General features: G+C 38.6%; 1 protein-coding gene across 2 annotated transcripts in view; it reads left to right on the top strand.

Annotated features, from left to right (window-relative positions):
- The window catches only part of RIPOR3 (RIPOR family member 3), a 104115-nt gene that overhangs the window by 66059 nt on the left and 17401 nt on the right, over window positions 1-20655 (top strand). For both annotated transcript variants that reach the window (XM_088153956.1, XM_088153955.1), the window contains exons 9-15: window positions 3508-3551; window positions 4364-4489; window positions 7166-7311; window positions 15568-15697; window positions 17175-17834; window positions 18894-19033; window positions 20016-20145. In XM_088153956.1, coding sequence (XP_088010082.1) covers window positions 3508-3551; window positions 4364-4489; window positions 7166-7311; window positions 15568-15697; window positions 17175-17834; window positions 18894-19033; window positions 20016-20145 — 1376 coding nt within the window. The remainder of the gene's footprint in view (window positions 1-3507; window positions 3552-4363; window positions 4490-7165; window positions 7312-15567; window positions 15698-17174; window positions 17835-18893; window positions 19034-20015; window positions 20146-20655) is intronic.

The following is a 20655-nucleotide window of genomic DNA, read 5'->3' as shown; positions in this document are numbered from 1 at the left end:
ATCCACTCTTACAACATTCTTACAATAGTTTCTACTGTCTGAATGCCACCTCAAAGGAGTAGTCAGTCCATATTTTTTCCAGGACTGATTGATTGGTTCTTCTTGCAGTCCTTGTTACTCTTAATAACCATTCCCAAATTCAAAAACTTTCAGATTTCCACTGGAAAGACTATTCTCATCTTGGTTGTCATAGAAAGACCCTTAATTTTCATAATCTTGTCCCGTTTATTCCCATTGTTAAATCTTTCAATCCTGCCATTTAACAATACAAGTTAAACACATAAAGGGGCTATAAAGGTAGTCCTCACTTAACAACGGTAATTGAGACTGCAACTCCATTGCTAAGCAACGTGGTCCTAAAGCGCAATGTCATATGACCACCCCAACTTAGAAAGGTAGTTCCAGTTGCCGTTGTTAAGTAAATCCTGTGTGGTTGTTAGGCACAACATCATGTGATGGCCATTTGCCACCTCCTGCTGACTTTCCCACTGACTTTGCTTGTTGGAAGCCAGCTGTGAAGGTCACAAATGGTAATCGTGACCACAGGGATGCCATGACGGCTGCAACTACAAGGACAAGTTGTAAATCTCCTTGTTCACCATTGTTGTAACTTCTCTGTTCTGAACTACTGTTTCTCCCGACTCAGTTCTTACAGTAGCTTCTTGTTCATTGTAGAACTTTCACAGAGAAATAATTAGGTGTTCTGCACCCCTGTTAGCCTTTCACATTGGAATGTGATCAGCATAATCCAAGGCTTTTCCATAGCCAATAAAGCAAAGGCAACTTAAAAAAAAACACCTCACTCTTTCTACTATATATTTTAAGTTGCCTTGTATCTCTCTGCCTTTTCTGAAACCTGCCTGTTCATCTGGCATTTATATGCCTCTTGTTTTTCATAAGACTGTAAGCAAGACTTTCCTTGTGTGAGGAATTTGTATAATGGCTGGGTAATTTGCACATTTTTCTCCAGTCCCTACGCAATATAGTCTTACTCCATAGCACTTTAACTGCCTCTTCTTCTGGAGTTTAAATAATTCATTTGTGTGTGGTGCTTTTCTATTGCCTTCCATACTTCACTTTTTAGTAAGTTACTTCTTGATATAGTCTCTGTCTTCCGATATTTCTGTCATTCCATTATTCCATTGATAAAGAATTTTAGTATAGTCTTTTCATATTTCTTTAATCTCCATTGCCTCTGTTTGATCCCATTTGATTAGTCCTGTCTTAGCTGTTAATTTTCCTATGGTTTCTCTGATCTCCTGTGTTATTTTCAACTATTTTTGATAGTTGAAGGTGAAATAACATGAGATATCTGACGGACCACTTATCTCTAATCATTTCTGCCCACCTGGTATGTTCTGGCAGAATGGGTGCGGTCCAGGTCCCCTCTATTAAATGTTGTCATTTTGTGGGTCTGAGGAAACAGGTCTTCTCTGCTGTGGACCCCACCCTCTGGAACAGCGTCCTCCCAGAGATACATATGGCACCCACTCTCCTGGGGTTCCAGAAAGTTCTTAAACCTGGCTTTGGTCCCAGGCCTGAGGTTAATGTATAGTTACGTTTGGGGGGGGGGGCTGTTTTGTTTTGTTTTGTTTTTTTTTTTTTAATTTTTAGATCGTTTTAGCCTATGGTTAAACTCAATATGGTTTTAGGTTTTATCTGTTTTTATGGATTGTTTCGGTTTTGTACACTACCCAGTCCATTGGAGTTGGGTGACTATAATACATTTAAATAAATAAATAAAATATATTTCCTTCTCTCTCTCTTTTTGTTTTGTGTAGAAAATCAGCATTCAGTTGTCATATGTCCTTGTTGCCCAAGATGTTCATCCTCTGTCTTTCCCTGATTATTGTGATAGCTTTTTTTTGGAAAGCCATTTAGATCTTTTCTTTCTTTCTTTCTTTCTTTCTAGTATATATTTTTTCTGCTTTGGTTTTCAAAAGGTCTTTGATCTCTTCTCATATTTCCTCAGGTCCGTCCCCCCACCACACACACATATGTTCACTGTACTGGATGTGTATCATCTATTCTGAGTATATTTCCTCCAGGTTCAATCTTGCTGACGTACCTACAAGCTTTAATTTTGAAAGCTTAACCTGTGTATTTGACACCAGTAATTCACGTATGTTCCACAGTTTGCACGTGGAAGTGTCCTGTTGAATTCTTTGTACATATTTTGCCTCCTTTTATATAGCTGATTTCATTTCAGTTCTGGGTGTCTGCTTGAAGCAGATATTGTCAATAAACCAAGATTTCTCTTTATAAAACTCTTTTAACTTATCTCCTGCATTAACGTATTTCCAGGGTTTACACAACTGAGACCTTCTTGTAATGCCAGATTTCCCCAGTTCTTCAACTTTTGCATTCCACTCGCCCGTTAGTGGAATGCAAACACTTTTTAAAATCTTGGGTCAGCACCTCTTGCAATTTGCCGTGGAGTTCTTCCCTGCCTTCCACCACTCCATATGTAGTATGCACATATACTTGCATGAGAGCAACATTCACTTGATATCCATTAATTCTAATATTGTCTCATTTATTGGTTTATGCCCAAGCACATATTTAAGAATATTCTTTAAAGTGGCCTGTGCCTGTCCACCTTAATGTTTTAAACATCCAATTTAGTATGCTTCACAGTTCAAGTTTTCCTTGATTAATACCCTCCTGTTTCATGTTCCAGTTATATGTCTCGTTGTAAAAAGAGGAGTTCTTATTCAATATTGGCATCAACAACAATCAGTGTTCCTTCTAGCTTTGCTTTGGCCAGATCTACGTCAGTAACTAAAGGAATGACTTCTGACCTTGAGATATTGTCACCTGGTATTTAGGTCGGTCGGTCTGTCTGTCTGTCTGTCTGTCTGTCTCTCTCTCAAATTTGGTCACTAGGAAGTATATGTTTGAGTCATGTTGATACAATTTTCTTGGCAACAGTGTAGAACTGGTTTGCTATTGCCATCTGGGTTTGAATATAGAGTTCCTTCTCCTAGATGGATTGGCTTCCCTCATAACAGCAGAGCCTTAGCTCCCCTTACTTCCATTATAGATTACCCTTAAATTCATCTCTCCTCTTTCAGTCTTACCAACTATGGTGATCCTACCTAGAGCCTGTGCTCTTATTGGCACCATGGCTAGGGTCACTGAAAGTATTAAGGCATCTTTCCACATCAAAATGTTAACTACACAAAATGATGCTCACCAGGCCTTCATGTGGTGAACTAAGGCAGATCTACCATAATGATGCACTTGATCATGCAAATGTGTTTCGCATGAGAATGAAGTTGGCATGGGCTATGATCGGGAGGATTCATTTACTGGAGGAGGTATTTAAACACAAGTTTTGGTATCACTATTTCATGTGATTTGCTGGCCCCAGAATAATTTTTGGGGCATTTAGTTGAAGGGACGGTTATGTATTTGGGGATCGTCAACAATTTATGTTACTGATTTCTTTTCTCAGAGTCTATGAATTTCAGCTCTTACTTGTTTTTCTTGTGTTTCTTTTCCTAGGGTTGGTGGGTTATGCACGTCTCTGTCCAGGTGACCAATATGAGGTATAGTATTTAGCAAACTGTTGAAAAAAGAAACTCTGTGTGTGTGTGGCGGGGGAGGAGATGCTGTAGCTTCTAGATGCTGCATCATGGTCTTTGGTATGAATCCTGAGAGTGGTGATCCCATGGGTGTTCCTCTGATTTGTTGGTATATTTGTCCATTGAAGTGAAAATAGGTAGCGAGTCAAGGGTTGATGAGTTCCATGGGTCTGAGCATTTCAATCTTAGTGTATTTGGCTAGGTTGGATGCATTGTATAGTACTGCCACCATGGATTCTTTCGCTAGTTCTGGATCTATGGATGTGAAGAGTGCTGTGACATCGAATGGGACTATAATCTTATCTTCTTCTATTCTTAGGTCTTTGATTTTCTGGAGGCCCTGTAGTGGAGGATTGATAGAATATCAACTCCTCTATGAGGTGTCCAAGTTCTGGGGGGAGTTCTTTGGCTATGTTGTAGGTTGGGGTCCCTGGTAATGATACAATTGGATGAAGGGGTATATTGGGCTTGTGTATTTTGGGGCATTATAAATAAGTTCAGTGAATGAAAAGTCTGTAATTTGTGTACTACCTGATGTTACCTAGTCAGGTAATGAAACATCTGCAATCAAACAACCAGGCTCAGAGAGCCCGAAGGACTCCACAAGGAAACTACCATAGCACACAATATGGAGTATACTATGCCTGTGGATTGGCTGAGGTTTTTAGTGTGTTTTGCTAACCCAATAGAAATGAGGCTGCCATCTCCGTTGCTAAATAAACCCCCAAATATATTTATGATGGATCTTCCTGTCTCTTGTTTGTATATTACTTTAGGTGTTTATACGGCTGGGGCGCCAGAAGTGGAAAATAAAAGGCAAGATTCTGACAGATGACAGTCAAACTTGGGAGGAGGAAGAAAAAGCTTTTATACCCAGCCTTCATGAGAACTTTGAAATCAAGGTAAGAATGTGCAGGAGTGGGAGGCTTCATTTGGCAGCAAGCAGGGTTATCTGCAGGGTATGGCCAAAAAAAGCAAGATAGTAGCCATGATCGTGTGATCAAAGCTCCACCCATTTTTCAATGCGCATTGCACATACAATGAGCATGAAAAAACAGACAGAGTTTTGATTGTACCATTGGGGCTGCCATCTTGACTTTTATGACTATGCTCTGTGGACACCCTGGGTAGCAGGGCTAGGTATTTGCTGCATGTTCCTCTCTCAACAGAAATTTCACATCTCTGTTCAAACAAGTTGAAGATCTGACACCTTGGATCAGCAGTTGGTACTTGATTGACATTTATCTTTTTCAACATTGTATTTCTTGCTCTTCCTTATGTGAGACAGTTTTATTGCCCCACTGTAATTGATGGAATAATCTTAATTGCGATGCTTTTTGATCAAGTGTTGGTTAGAAAGGCTAAATCACAAAAAATTAATTGTCAGGCTGTTGATAGCTGAGAGCAAGATTTCCACTGATCCTTATTTAACAAGATTTATTGAAGGCTAAGGGATAATGTCACAGAAATCTCAACAATGGATTACTTTCATTTTAGAACCCAGCATGTCTTTCTGCTTGTTAGAGTGGAGACCTCTTCGCCTTCTTTTAACAGCCTCTTTGTGGAACTGGCAGGCTGCCTGCCTGTTTCCAGATAATTGAGAAATCTGTAGGTGCCTTTTTCAACTGTCTCTTGAAACCTTCTTGGGTTGGGAACAAACCAATACTCAGATGAATCTTAACACCAACCAGGCTTACCATGTTATGTGAATATAGCTTCTAGGTCTTTAATTGGCTTGCTTAAGTATGTTGTACGAACTTAAGTGTGGACCATTTAAACTGAATAAATGATTCAGCCCAGCCAAATCCTTTGTAAACAGGTCTTTCCATATCCCAAAGAAAAGGTTGTATGAATTGGCTTTTGCAAAATACTCTGGAATAATGGTCTGCTTGGAAGCTTTTACATTCTGTAAGCAACTGTTGCAACATTGCTTGTTTGCTGGCCACACTTTTTTCTTGTGCTGGCAATGTGTGTGTTGGGGGTAGGCAGAGCTCTGCTGGAAGGAATTCCTGATTCCTCTCCAGCCGAGCTTATGGAAATGTGCTTAAAATGTTCCTTTCTTCACTACATGATGAGAGGTTAATTGAGATGCGCTGTGCAAATGTTGTGAGAAAACATGCAGATCCTTCATTGTGCCAATGCAGATGAGTCATCTCCTCCAGATTCAAGGGAGAAGTAATAGAATTGGCTTTTGTACTGTTGGCTAATCAGAATTCCACATGTAGACACACTGTTTTAAACCATCTTTGGATGAATTCACATAGCGTCAGCTGATGACTTGCATGTGTGAAATTACTGTCACAAAGAGTTTTCCTGTCATTTCAGAATGCAAGTTTCATTAGAAACAGGCCGCATGTCAAAGCAGTAAAATGTCCTTGAGTAATGTAAATGTGTGTGTGAAGATGGTTTATGGTTCATTTTACATGTTGGCTTATATATTGAGGGGGTTAATAAAATTAAAACACTTTTCTCATCATATTGTTTGGGTGGTACATTTTCTATGCTGGAGTAATCTATAGTTCTTGAGATGTTTCTGATCTACAACTCACAGTTTATTTACTTGGCGGCCCCAGACCCAACAGTGTGTCTAACAGTGAAGAATGAGAGTTGTAGTGCAGAAACATATGGAAGGCTACAGGATTCCTTCCAGTATACACATCTATAGAGCAAATCTAACTGAAATAAAAAGAAAAGTATCAAGTGAAGTATTCAGATACAGTAATCTGCTTCACTCATTATGCAAAACCTTAGTACGATTTCTTTGGTTTGCCTTTATTGTGGTTTGTAAATAACGAGTTATGGTTTGGTGTTGTTTGAACCCAGCCAGTTGTACCTAATTCAGTGCATCATGATTAAGTCATGATTAACTTCATGCAATGTATCAGCCAAGTTAGGTGTAAAGTCAAGTTCCAAATCCAGTTGGCCAAGTACTTGCTGCTTTGCCAACTTTTATGCTAGCTGGTATGATAGGAATACGACTCACGGGCGATATTCAGTGTGCTGTGAGATAACGATCCCCATCCGAGAGAACTATTGAGTTTTGTTGGGTTCTGCTTTCCACATCATAATGTTGATTGTGGGTCAATGTGAATTAATGTATCTGATTTTAGTGGGGTTTTTTTCCTGTATGGTTTTTATGTATGATATTGCATGTAGCATTAATCAAATCACCTTGCCCACTCTACCACCTCCAGATACAGAGTTGATATTTTAGAAGCAACCCCTGAGTCTATTTGATTATGGTCTATTTCTGCAAAGGGAGGGAAGCATGATAGTTAATTAGGGACCCTTTCTTAACTTGCCTTCCTCCTCCCCACCCCCCCGCCCCATTTAGAACTCCAGTTACAGAAGTAATACTGTATTGATGACCGTATAAAGGAAGTGCTTAGATTAGAATAACACCTAATTTTATAAGGAAGCACTTCTTCTTTAGGTAGTTTAGAAATCCTAGTTTATAATATATTCCCTGTAGTTCTTCATCTCAGGATTTTTGCTGAACCTTTTTTCCTCTGGCAAGTATCTGGCAAGGGGAAGGTATGTGAAAAGCTGTTTGGCTGATATTATCATATACTTTGCAGGTGACAGAACTGCGAGGACTCAGTACAGTCCTGGTTGGCATTGTATCGTGTGACAGCATCGACTTCTTTACAACTAGGCCTCAAACCATCATTGTGGATATAACCGAACTAGGTACCATCAAACTACAACTGGAAGTCCTCTGGAAGTAAGAACACTGATTTGCATCCTGATTGTTATATCACAAAATGTGTTGCATAACAAGTGAAATGGGCAGCAACAGAAATAATTTTACCTGCTTGCCCTTGGTAACCCAACTAAAATTGAGTCCAAAAAATGACAAAAATCATCTCAGTTTCTTAAGGAAAATATTTTTTAAGGAGAAAGTATTTTCAAAGGGAGTAATAGCTGTAAGAAAGCATCGGAAGTCCATATGGTGTTTTGGGTGTAGGGTTCATGCGCAACAGTGTGCATGTTAAATGTTTATTCCTAACAGTTGCCTATTGGATAATACATTCTAGCTATGTGTGTATGCATGTCTACAAAGTAAAGGCTGTAAAATATTCCATTATGGAATGTTTTGCTCCCAAAACAGGCCTCTCTGACCTGAAGGGTCAAGTCTTTGAAAGTCCAAGTCTTCTGAAAGGATCTCCAAATGGGGCATTGTGACTTCAGAACATGCCATATTCACCATTTCTGGACCACTGGCCACAGCCTTTCCTGAATACTTTGAGTGGCTCATTTGGAGATCCAATCACTTCTGGAATTGCCTGTTCTGGAGTCGGAACATTCCATTATGGAACATTTTGCACGCCCTTAATACAAAGCACACTTCCAACTGGCAGCATAGTGAATAGAGAATGGAGTAGCCCTTAAATCGACCATTTCTGTTGCATAGTGAATCTAGTATTCAAAAAGAAATGTTGGATTGTGGTTAATTTATATTGGCAATGCTCAGTATCATAGTCTTTTTTGTTTATCTATAGACTATACCCTACTTAGCAGTAACAGCCACAGTTGTCCTTCCAGCATCTTCCCAGCCCTATAAATATTCCTCTGGAAAAATGGATGTTTGGGAGGGAGAATCTGATGCCCCTGCCATGTTGCAGTTTTCATTATTTCCTTTTTAAAACTTCCAGTCTTCACTGTTGATGATAATTCAGCCAGCTGCTCTGTCTGGCTCCATTTTAAAATGTACTTTTTGGGAGTGGTTTGATGTTCAGTTCTCTAGCTCTCTGTACAAATAATGAAAAACGTTCTCTGAAGATGTGGTAGAGCTGTAAAGAAAAGTTTTTAAAACAACACAGTAGACGTTTGGCTGGTGCCCCAAATGAAGGGAAGGGAAGAACTGTATATATATATTTTTGGCTTTTCTATATTGAAAACACAAAAACATTAAATATGCATTTAGTTGTGGCATCTTTTTAGCTAGGTCTGTCTCTTCAAAGATTCACTGATGGAGAATATGAATGGTTGCCATGCTTTTAACCTTTTTTTAAATGATCTTTTTTTCAACATTTGTGGTCAGTGGTTTGTCATGAAAAGATGGACTTGAAATGCTAAAATTGCCTAGTAATATTGTTGTCATAAGGCAAATGAGGTGACATTTCTTCCACAGTGGCACATTTTAAAACGTCCTTCAGTAAAAACATGGGATTAATCTCACTCTCTTTTTAAAATTTATTTTGGAGGGAAACAGTTATTAGATTGTTCTGTGGCCTCCCTTTTTTCTGCATTAAAATTTATTTTTTTAAAGAAATCTCTCTATATTATATCTTCAAAGGTTTTTGGTGTACCTATATCATTCTGAATATTTACAGTAAATCTTTGTCTCTCCACAGTTCAAGTCAAATAAAAATCCAGGAAATATCTAGACAAGTGCTTGGATCAGTATTTGATAGAAAAAAGGGAGGTTTTTTTTTAATGTTATAATAATTCTGCATTTTACACGTATTCTCAGTCACTATGAGCACTCTTTTTTAATACAAAGATGGAATATAAATGGAGTAAATAAAAAGACAATAAAATTCACCAGTGGTATGTCCTGATACCTTCTAATTTAAGCTAAGTCATATTCCGCTCCATGCAGCCTTCTGAAAACAGGACCTAGAACAATGTTTCTCAGCCTTGGCAACTTTAAGATGTGTGGACTTCAACTCCCAGAATTCCCCACCCAGCAATTCTGGGAATTGAAGTCCACTCATCTTAAAGTTGCCAAGATTGAGAAACACTGACCTAGAAAGTATCATTAAAAGGGGGGCTCAGGTTTGTCTCACTTTATAATTCAAGTGTCATCAGAAGTTTTCAGCAGTGCACCTCTCCCCTGGCTCCTGGCTGAATTAGCTTCAGATTGACAGAGGCTGTAGTTGAAGGCTTTAGTGCAGACAAGCCTCTTGTCTGTTGGCAGGAGAAATATCCTGAGAGAGAGATGTGTGTAGCCAAGAGCAGAACAAGTTTAATTGCTTCTGATTCCCCTTTTTGGTGCCAGAAGTTTCCACAATGTTCTTTTGCAGCAAATCCTGGTTCATTTGGCACTTGCCAATCGTTCCATGCTATTAGCTATTTCGATTCAGAAGAGTTTCTGCCAGCTCTCCTAAAGTTCAAATGATGCTTTACTTATTTAGAAGGACAGTTTCCACTCTGAACTTAAACAAGGAAATTTTGTGGTGATTTGGACATTCCCTGGCTCAACTTTCTAAAGCTGCTCATGAAGAATGTGCATAGTTAGGAAGTCTCAAGGGGAAATATAAGCTGGCCTTTGTAAAACTTTGTTCGATCATCTGGGAAAGGTATTATCAGAAAGGTGAGTTGGGAGTGAGAATACCTTAGGGTTTGTGGAACATTCCCCCCTCTCAAAGGCCTTTTCATCCTAGGATGTGGTGGATCACTTTCTGAGGGTCAAGGCAGACATTTCCTCCTCTGATCATCTGGAAGGTCAGAGATGATGCCACTCTACGAATATTGTCATCACAAGAAAAGCAGGGCCATATTTTCCAGCCATTTCTGAATTTTTTAAAATTATTTTTTAAGGTTGGGAGTAGGAACTTGAAACCTCTTGTTTCCACCCCTAGAAAAACCCCAACTTTACCTTTTCATCCTTAAAGGAACCACATTCATCTATCTTCAGGGACAGAATTAGGTTTCCCCCCAAACGTTTGTTTGTGATTTGAGAAGCATGGAGATTTGGGAACTGTACCTCTTTGGAAGTACATGTTTGCTTAAATCATTTCCCCACTTAGTGGCTTGTAGCATCTTCATGGTGTCATTCAGCCATTGGTAAAGTGATATAACCCCTGTCCTCATTATTCTTATTTTGGCACAGTGATGATTGGATGACTCTAGAAGATGCTCTAAGTTGCTAATCAGGAAATGGTTGTAGATAGCATTTTCTGTTTGGCATCTATTAAATGTATTGACCACATGTCCAGAATTCCTGGTCATGATGACCAGGATTCAAGGGAAAGGCACTCTCAACAGGTCTGGGAAAGGCTGATCTAAGGTTACAACAAAATACCAACCTGTCAGATTGGGTAAATTATGTGTGTGAAAATACATTTAGATGATATATTGGATCTATAATAAATAAGAGCACCAGTAGGATTTCTGCCATGTGATTTATGGTGGAAAAAATAACATGAAGATTTTTATTTTATCTTTTGTCTTCTGGAAAGAAACATTTTAAGGCTGAATTAGCTTTTCTGAGAAATCTTTTTCCTGAAGTTTTATTGTGTGAGCTAATCCTCAGTTCATAAGAGAATTAAAGACATTTCTCTAATATTCAAACTTTGCTCAATATGTTGGCCTTTTCCAAAGTGGACGCGTAAGAGGTCTTGAATAACACCACCACCACCACCACCAATTTCCAAATAAGTTGGCTTTTCTTGGCAGTTTGCTTGCTTGTTCATACTAATGGAAATGTTTTTAGTGTAATAAGCAATCTTGTCTTCTATTTTGATAAATATCTTTTTAGGCTGAAATAACTTAATTATAAAACAAGTAATGCTTATGTGTGTTTTCATTCATTCAAAGTGAATTCATCAAAGATGACATATGTACATACAGTCCCCTGCTTACAGATTTATAATAGGAATCTTTACATGAATGAGATTTCTTGTCACAAAAGCTTTTGCCATGGTTCATCTGTTTGTTTTGCAGCATGTTCTCATGTGGGTATTTGCAGTAACAGACTGAGAGCTGAAGACAGATGCATTGTAATGACTGCATTTGCTTACTACACTATTTAAAACCTTGCAGTAAAACCATAGCTTGCTGAATAATTCATAATTGGTTGGGATCACACCACAACTCTTTAAGCCATAAACTATAGTTTACAAATCACAGAGGCTGGTTTACACATAATCACAAACCAAAAGCCAGTAAACAACTTTTTGATTAGCACAGTGAACAAAACTATTGCTGGGGAAGGGGAGAGGGAAGGGTTGTAATAGCTCTCATTATCAGAATTTGGGTCCATCAGAATTACCCCTCCAAAATTCCCTAGATTGCTAACTTTACTAGTGTCTTGGATTTTCTACTTTGAGTGAGAATTAGGAATTTCAGATGACTCTAAGTGGCCTCTTCAGGTTTTTATTGAATTCACATTTTTTTTGGTTATCTGCTCAGGCAATATGCTACATAAGATAAATTAGGAAACAGTGTCTTGCTGAAAAATAAGATGGATTTCTAGCACTGAATTATAAGCATAGATGTCTGAACCCATGCGTTTGTAGGCTGCTACTGGTGTTGACGTGCTTTGACAAGCTCTGTAAACTATCCAGCTTAGCCAATTAACATGTAGAGGCATTGTCTTCAGTCCCATATAATGGAAAAGATAACAGGTACATTCACACATCATATTATGACCAAAACAAGCAATCACATGATGACTTAGCATACTAGCAGGTTGCAACCTGCACTACGCCATAATGTTTGCTTGATTTTGACTTAATGTGTTGTATGAATCAGCCACTGTATTTTATAAACCCTGATTTATTGCTTAACATGTCATATGAACACAGCTAATTGTGTCTTAGCCAATAAATCATTATTAAAACAAACCATATATTGGTACAATATGCGGATCACTGATATCTGAAAGAGTGGATGGATTCACACCACACATGTGGTTTTGCTATTGATTTAATTAATTTAATCAAACTAATGAAACGGGATTGGTCCAACATGTCTGGCCATAAAAAAACTTATGATGGTTAAAACCAAAACAACTTCACAAATGGAAATGCAGCCACCAAGTTTTGAAGTGACCTGGTCAAGCTGGTTGTTCAAACACTACCATTGTGAAGAAGTAGGGCACAGTGTTTCAGCTTCACTTCCTTATCTTAAAGTGAGAACAGAACAGAACCAAGCATGCTGTTCTGAGTGTGTTGGAGGAAGGTAGCATAAAAATGTAATAAGTACCAACATCTATTGGATAATGCTGATGATGGGGCAAAAATTAGTTGGGCTAGAAAAGCAAACAGCAGCAGTGAGTGATCCAACTGTTTGAACTGCAAAGGTTGAGTTTTGACAAGGCTGCAGCCTGGTGCAGATGGCCCTCTCCTAACTGTGTCTTCTTTCTTCCCTTTTACACACACATTCTTCCCACATTTCCTCTGATAGCCTGAGCCACAGCTGAAAGATCTGCGTTAGTCTCATCCACTGGTAGTATTAGCATGATTTCCTTTACATCAGAATTTGCAAACTGTTTAGCATTGGCTTTCAGAGGTATGTGAACAGAGGGTTTCTTCAAGGTGTTAAATAGAGAAGGTAAAGAAGGCACTTGCAATCAAATCCCTGCAACTTGATCAGAAAAATGGGAACTTCACATTTGCAGTAGATTGGTTACATGAAGGAAGTATTTATTTATTCCATTTATTTATATGCCACCCCTTTCCCAAGATTCCAGGTGGTTTACAGAGATAAGCTGCAATAAAATTCCATGCAATGTAGAGCACAGAAGCATATGTATTATCAAAGCTGGGTCAGTCAGATTTTCCAAACAAAAATGGCAGCTCAGTGACATCACTAAGGCTCAAAAGCTCATATGAACAAGATTGTTTTAGCCACCTTGCAGAAGGCCAATAGCACAGGAGCAAGGAATTCAGGGGCAAGGAATTTCTGCATTAAAAGCCACGGCCTGAAACAGCATGATTTAACTTAACTTAACTTAACTTAACTTAACTTAACTTAACTTAACTTAACTTAACTTAACTTAACTTACTTAAGCAACAAGGACATGATTTTTTGGGGCGTGCACCTTTGAATCAGTGTTGACTCCTGGTGATTGCCTGGACTACTCCTTGCAATTTTCTTGGCAAGATTTCAGAAGTGGTTTGCCATTGCCTCCTTCCTGGGGCTGAGAGAGAATGACTGGCCCATTCTGACTCTGAAGCATTCCTGGCTGCTGGCTGCTGGGACAACTGAGAAGGTGATGGATGAGAACAAAGTCTAGCTACTACCAAATCCATTAGCTTAGATGGCTGGTTAATTGAGGGTATTAGTTTTTGTCACACTTGGATCTAAAGGTGAAAAAGATCTTTGGCCTTCTAGATGCTGCTGTACTCTTTCAGCCCCTACCGAAGGGATAGGGACAATGAGAGATAGACTTTCAGCTCCTGATCTATAGGGAGGGTTTTAGCTTCAGAGCAAGCATCCAATCCATCTCTGTGCTTGATGGTAGGAAAATACTCTCGTGTAAATGCACAGAATAGGGAAATATTTACAAAGGGTCTTCATATGACTGATTCAGGTCATAGATTTTCTTGCTATCTGGTACTTTCAGCCATGGCTTTTGAAATTAGGAGAGGAAAAAAACATAAAATACAATGAAACCATTAAAAGAGATAAACCTCAGTAGGCAGTTTAGAAAAGTGAGCATAAAGAAAAGCAATATATTTTTAGCATGAATGTATAAATTACATTGAAAATTATTAAAATTATTTTGGATGAAATGAAGTTATGGATGTTGACAGTCTGTTATCTAATTTGTGAACATATGCTTATTATCCAATATTGATTTTCCAGGGTCACCTGGAGCTACAGGGAAGCCCTAGATGTGTTGTACTTCCAGTTCTCCTTGTAGACAGAAGAAAAGCTGTTAAAAACCATTTTCTTCAACATTATGCTCCCCAGATGGGTTGGACTTCAACTCCCATAATTGCAACCAACAGGGTAGTTGACATACCCCATATCTTACAGGCACCAAATTGGAAAAGACTGCTGTGACCAAAATGGGCTGATGCCATTTTTCAGAGCTTGATTGGCAAAGTCTTATTCAGGCAGGGCCTTTCTCCAGTTTTATCACTGCAGACAAGAACAGGGGTGGTTCACAGTACTGAAAATAGTACAGTTCTTGTCACCTTCCTGTGTTCTTACAACTCAGTATTAAGAAAAAAGAAGCTTGTTCCAGCCATCATATCTTATTTATATTTTTAATTTTTAATATCTCTGGGCTGTGCCCTGATCATATGCCACTTCACATTGTGGATTCTCTATCACTCTAATGGCATTACAGCCTTCTATCTTATAACTTTCAGCCTTGCCCATCTTGGTTATGCTGATTCCACAGCTCCAAGAGAGACCAAGACAGAAAAGGGTCCATCATGATGGAACATTTAAAAGCCATTCCATTAAATCAGTGCTTATTACAAAGAGTGAGAAGACTCTGAAGAATTGAAATAAATTGCTAGTCCATACATTGACATGGTAGTAGCAGAAGAGGGACTCTTGACCATTATTCTTTTTCTTTTTCATCCTCCTCCTTTTATTAAAATCAAATTTGGCAAAAATTACTATAAAGGTAAAACAGATCAGCCCAAAATACATGTAAAGGCAGTTCCAAAGTAATTTATCTGTATTTGTGTAATATATTTTATTTCCCCATGTCATAGCATTATTTTCAACATAATTTGTAAGTCAAAAGCTCTAGATTGCACCTCAAATATTGTATGAGTGCAACAACATTATAAAACATGAAGAACCAAATAAAACAGAACTAAAACCAGGAGGCAAATAAATAACATGAGGAATAGCTGGTAGAATTAAAAAGAGCACATCCTGCGTTAAAAAAGTTCAGACAAATAAAGCAATTCATATCTGAAAGTCCCAAAGTGTTGGTAGGTGCAGTTAGTAGTCCTATCTAGCATGTTGCTCAGAATACTCTCATCATCCATAATCCATACTCACAGCTGCAACAGATGTCTCATTTGGGTAGTATATTTGCATCTTTCCAGTGGTGAAAAATGCGCCCCTTGAAGAAGGATTCCTGCAAAAGCATTGTTCCTTTGAAAAAAGTTCTTGATATGTCTTGCAAGAGTGGACCTGTATGTCTGTATGGGGAATTTGAGAAGGCCAATTGGCAGAAATACATGAGATTTCCTCTGTGCTTTGGTATAAAGATAAGCATGTGTTGGCTTTTTAATATTTATGGGGTTTTTTTTTTTTGTCTGTTTGTTTCAATCCATAGTCCTTTTGATTCCGAGAATTTAATTTTGTCCCCTGGGTCCACCACCAAGTTTTCTATGGGGAGTAGAAAAAACTCCATATACAGCTGGACTCCTCCAAATACTCCCAGCTTCCGAGAAAGATATTACCTTGTAAGTATAAATTAAATAGAAGCTATTTCTCTTCTAAGCCCAAACCCTAACCTATAGCCTCTTCTATGGTCTCTTGTGAAATTAAGGCTGTTGAAACTAAAAGTATCCTGCCAGTTCCTGATAATTCTTCATTGCTAGATCCGAATGTTATAATAAAGGAAATCCAAGCAATATGGGGAATATTAAACAGCTGATCTATTAACAGAAAAGATCCACTTTTGGCAGGCTTAGGGATGGGTAGAATTTCCCTGAGCTCTGATGGCTTTCCTGTTTCAAACATTCTTGTAATTCCTGTTAAGAAAAATACCATTCTTTCTGCATCGTTAATAAACAACCTCCTTTTTAAAAAAGGAAATTTGCCTCATGATGATGATGATGATGATAATGTTGATGGTGATGATGATGTTGATGTAAGAGATATCTGGATTCTGTTCAGGCTTGTTTCTCAACAAAAATGGTCTTGGTTGGTGCAGTAGAAAGAACTGGACAAAGGGTGGGGAAGTGAAGAAAAGGGAATATTTTCTTGTTACTTCTATTGGAAAAGATTCAGAAAAGAGCCAACAAAAGAACAGGAAGCTGGAGCAACTGCTCCATGAAGAAAAAGTTACAGCATTAGGCACCAGTTTAGCTTTAATTGCTGGCCACCAATTTGGATGGATTTCAAAAGAGGCTAGTTAAAATTATGTTGTGTAAAACTATCCATGGTTACTAGATATATTAGCTATATGTAACTGTCAGTACTTGTAGCATAATGTCTGAAAAACAGTTGTCCTGAAATATGAGTATTAAGAGTGTTGTTTTTCCATTATGTTAGCATCCCTTAGGAATTTGGCTGACCACTGTGGGGACTAAATTCTATCATAGATAGGCCTTCGGTTTGATCAGCCAGTCTTCTTAACATCTCAAGAAGCTTGTCTGAAGATAAAAAGTCTGAAAAAAGTATTCTAGGGTGCCATTGAGTGTTACAGTGGAAAATTGTTCCCCTCTGCTGGGTTAAAAGTAAACTTAGACTAGAAGTGACAAATACCATGGTAATTCATCATTCATGATATCATGGAGAAAGGGCAATGAGAGAAAGAGAAGGCATATCTAACCTGTATAAATGGGGAAAACAAACAAAGTATACAACTGAAAGAATTGGCATGTACTGCCTGTAAAATTAATATCTCTGAGAAGAGCTTGATTCCTTGTGATTTCATGAAAGACCCATGCAGTTTTCTTGGCAGCATTATAAAATGATTTGTTACTGCCTTCTTCTGGGATATTTTGTTGTTGTTGTTTTGACTTAGTTTAGTCTACAGCCTCAGTATTATCTGGAGTCTTCTATCCAAGAACTAATCAGGTCCAACCTTATTTAGCTTTTGAACTCATTACAAAACTGGCCATGTGCTGCCACCTTCTGAGACATATTAATTTAGGAGTTGTGCCTAAGTACTATGAAGGTCATTACATTGTACTTTCCACCTATTTCCCACAGTCTGTTTTGCAACAAGGAAAGAGACATGCAAATATTAGGGAAGAGACCCAAGATTCCTGCATCCTGAGCTACTTAGCTGACTGTGATTTTAACATGCGCCTGAGGAGTGTAAGTCACAGCCTTACGGAGACAACTGAAGGAAGTTCATTTAGTTCTGAAGATCAGAAAGGGGCAGAAAGCAGAAACATGACTCCACTGTCAAATCAAAGGAAGCTGCCATTGGCTATAGTACAGAATAATTGCATGGAAGGAGAACAACAGGATATTTCAATATGCCAGTCTCCTGGCCGCAGAACTTTAGATATCCTACAAGAAACACCCTATGCTGAAAGTTCTCTAACTATTCCATCATGTCCACTGGAACAAGACAAAGATGGCAGTAAGTCCATCAGTTGTGTCTGGAATCATTCTTCAGAGCAACAAACAAAGATTCTCTCTGCTGAACAAAGGAATTGGGATGATGATGATGATGATGATGATGATGATGATGATGATGATGATGATGATGATGATGATGATGATACGAAACCTAGTGGAAAGACCAAGTCAATTGAGAAGATCCTACAGGAAGTATTACATTTGCTGAAGTCCCAGAATCCAAGCCCTGTCCCACTGGAGGAATTGGAATACCAGGTCTTCTGTATCCAGGACAAATTAAAGGTATAGTTAACCTTCTTAGTGCCTTAGATTTTGAAAAGTCAGAGATCACAATCTCTGAAGTCCAAAACAAACCTAGTATCCAGTAGATTAGGGAAGTGTAATATATGCATACCTTCTCCTACTTATATGCATACATACAAAATAGGTAAAAAATTAAAATAGATTTAATTGACAAGTAAATGTAATTAACATTCAATTTAATTAATTCAACACTTTGGGAAGAGCTCTGGTGGCTGCATCCAAGGGTTTATTTTGCCACTGACATTTTAATGACTTCTTTAATTGGCAGTCTCTCTGTTGATTAAATATTTATTTTTAAGGTGTTTTTGAACTATTGCTTTTGAACTGAATTGAATTAGTTACTTGTATTCCTCCTATGAAAAACTGTGCTGTCAAAGATATATATAAATGATGATGATTTTCAGGCTCACCTCAGTTGTACCATGAAAGGTTAAATTCCAATGTCTCTGAGGGTCTGCATATGCATTAAATCTGCCCTACTGTTGTGGCCACATTTTTTAAAAAACAAATATATGATTCCAATAGAAGAGAACATATGTAGCTCAGGGTTGAACTATGGAGTTCATGGTGCTCTCTGAGCTTGGTTGTTTGCTTGCAGACATTTCATTACCCAACTAGGTAGCATCATCAGGGTGAGTGAGTGTGGGGTTTGCTCCGTTTATATACAGTAGCTTGCCCTGCCAGTGTTCAAGGAACTACCAGGGAGACAAACAATCAAGCAGACAAACAATCAAGCAGAAAACAATACCCTACTAAACAAGGATCTACCAAGGAGAAAACCACATCCCCACCAACACTAGCAGGGCAAGCTACTGTATATAAACAGGGAGCAAACCCCACACTCACTCGCACTGATGATGTTACTTAGTTGGATAATGCAACATCTGCAATCAAACAACCAAGCTCAGAGAGCACCAAGGATTCCACAAATCTATGATTAAAATAATGACTTTCTCATGTTGTGTTATGGATGCTTTTGAAAACAGTCTCTCTCTGGATAAAATGTGTTCCTGTATGCATACTTTATGTCACAAACAGCCCAGAAAGTATCATCCAAAACACTCTTCCATGGAGAGTTTGATGGTGGAGACTGTGTTGGAAAGCTTTGACTTCCTGAATGCTGACTGTAGTGCTGATGAACTCTCATCCTTCGGAAGTATAAGGACTTGCAGCACCAGGTAGATGCTTCCGTATAAGTTTACTAACTGCCATAAAAACATTGCATTTTCTAGCCCTACACTGACTATAAACTGAGCCCTGAAAATAGAAAGCTGGAGAAAAAACTGAAAAGATTGGCAATTATGTTCAGTCTAGTACTGTGTGTCATTTTTATCTAACTGGAGCAAGCACTCCATGGGGAAAGATGCAGTAGAACAGTTTAAGCTGACCAGTCTTTGGTGGGGTGGAGGAAAGAAAACGTTTTGGTGCAGATCCATGGGAAGTGAGTTTCATTCAAGATCTTGTGAGTCAGATAGCTTGTTCTGACAGGCCAGATTAGGCTTGTGAGCTGAAGGTTCCTCATTCCTGATATAAGGGTTTTATAGATAAGTGAGCCTGACTGTTTTAGTGGCATATAGGACATATCGCATGTCAAGGCTTTAAGATGGGGTTAGCCAAATTCATCAGGTTTTCAGTATCCATTAATCCCTGAACATAGTTGAATGTTCATAGCTGAATGTTCAAAGGCAGTGTGCTACCAAATACCAGTTGCTGAGGAGGACCAGTGGCCTTATGGTGCATTTGCAAACTTATCAGAAGCATCTGGTTGGCTACTGTGGCAATCAGAGCAACCATCTCTGATTTGATGTTCTCCTGCTGTGTTGGGACTGAAGTTCCCAATGGTGGCTAAGAATGGCTGAGTTGCAGTCCACATCTAGAGGATACCAAGTTGGTGAAGGCTGAGATGGACCTCCCTGTCCAGTAAAGCTCTTTTGAATTAGCTGGGCTCTTCTGATGTTCTAGTCTTTTTGTGCCTTCCTAAGTTCTTTTAATGTTTGTGTCCCAGAAACGTTTAATCTGATCTCCATCACAATACAAAGGGAATAGTCAGCATCTTCTCTACTGTAAACAAGAACAGGATGAGAGCTTAGTTCTCTCCACTCCTGATTTGCATGCACTGTTTATTACATGCTTCTTCTCTCCTCTTGTGCTTGGTACCAGCACCTACAATGATGCCACTCTTTCTTCCCTGTGCTGTGATGCCCACATGGAAAAGGAGTTAACCACAGGAAGCGATGACCTCGATAGACTTCTGGAAATTCATCTGCAACTCTGCCGAGTTCTTCTGCAGGTGGGGAATACTGTTTTGATTCCGTCATCTAGAACCTTATTGCTGTTTTTATTTCCACAGAATGAGAGGCATAGGATAATATAGGAAGTTTATAATCTGTGTTGGGGAGATTTTATGATCTGCAAGCTGCTGAACCATTCAGAATTTGTTGCCAAATGTAAACATGTATGAATGTGACAAAAATATTTTGTGATATTAGATCAAAGAGCTGGCCAGTCTAGTATTTATTTCCCATGCAATAGCCAAACAGTCGCATCTGGGAAAGGCCCAAGCAGGATGTGAAGTAATAACATTCCTGCATATTTAATTTATGCATGTGTTGCTTCCACTATATGTATATACACCACGTATTCACTAACTGAGCATTTCATGGCACATTTTGAAGATAAAATTGTTTGAGTTCACTCTGAGCTGAAGGGAGATAGAGAATCTGTTAAGATGGCAGAAGTGACATCTTGAAATATTACTTTTTTTTTTTTTTTGAGCCTATGGGTCTCAAGGAAGAGCTCT

Source organism: Python bivittatus, unplaced genomic scaffold (assembly GCF_059951505.1).
Source record: "Python bivittatus isolate LINGU-HERP-01145 unplaced genomic scaffold, Pbiv_v1 ctg000700_np1212, whole genome shotgun sequence".
NCBI lineage: Eukaryota > Metazoa > Chordata > Lepidosauria > Squamata > Pythonidae > Python > Python bivittatus.
The sequence above is the reverse complement of the archived record's forward strand: the minus strand, read 5'-3'. Positions and strand labels throughout refer to the sequence as shown.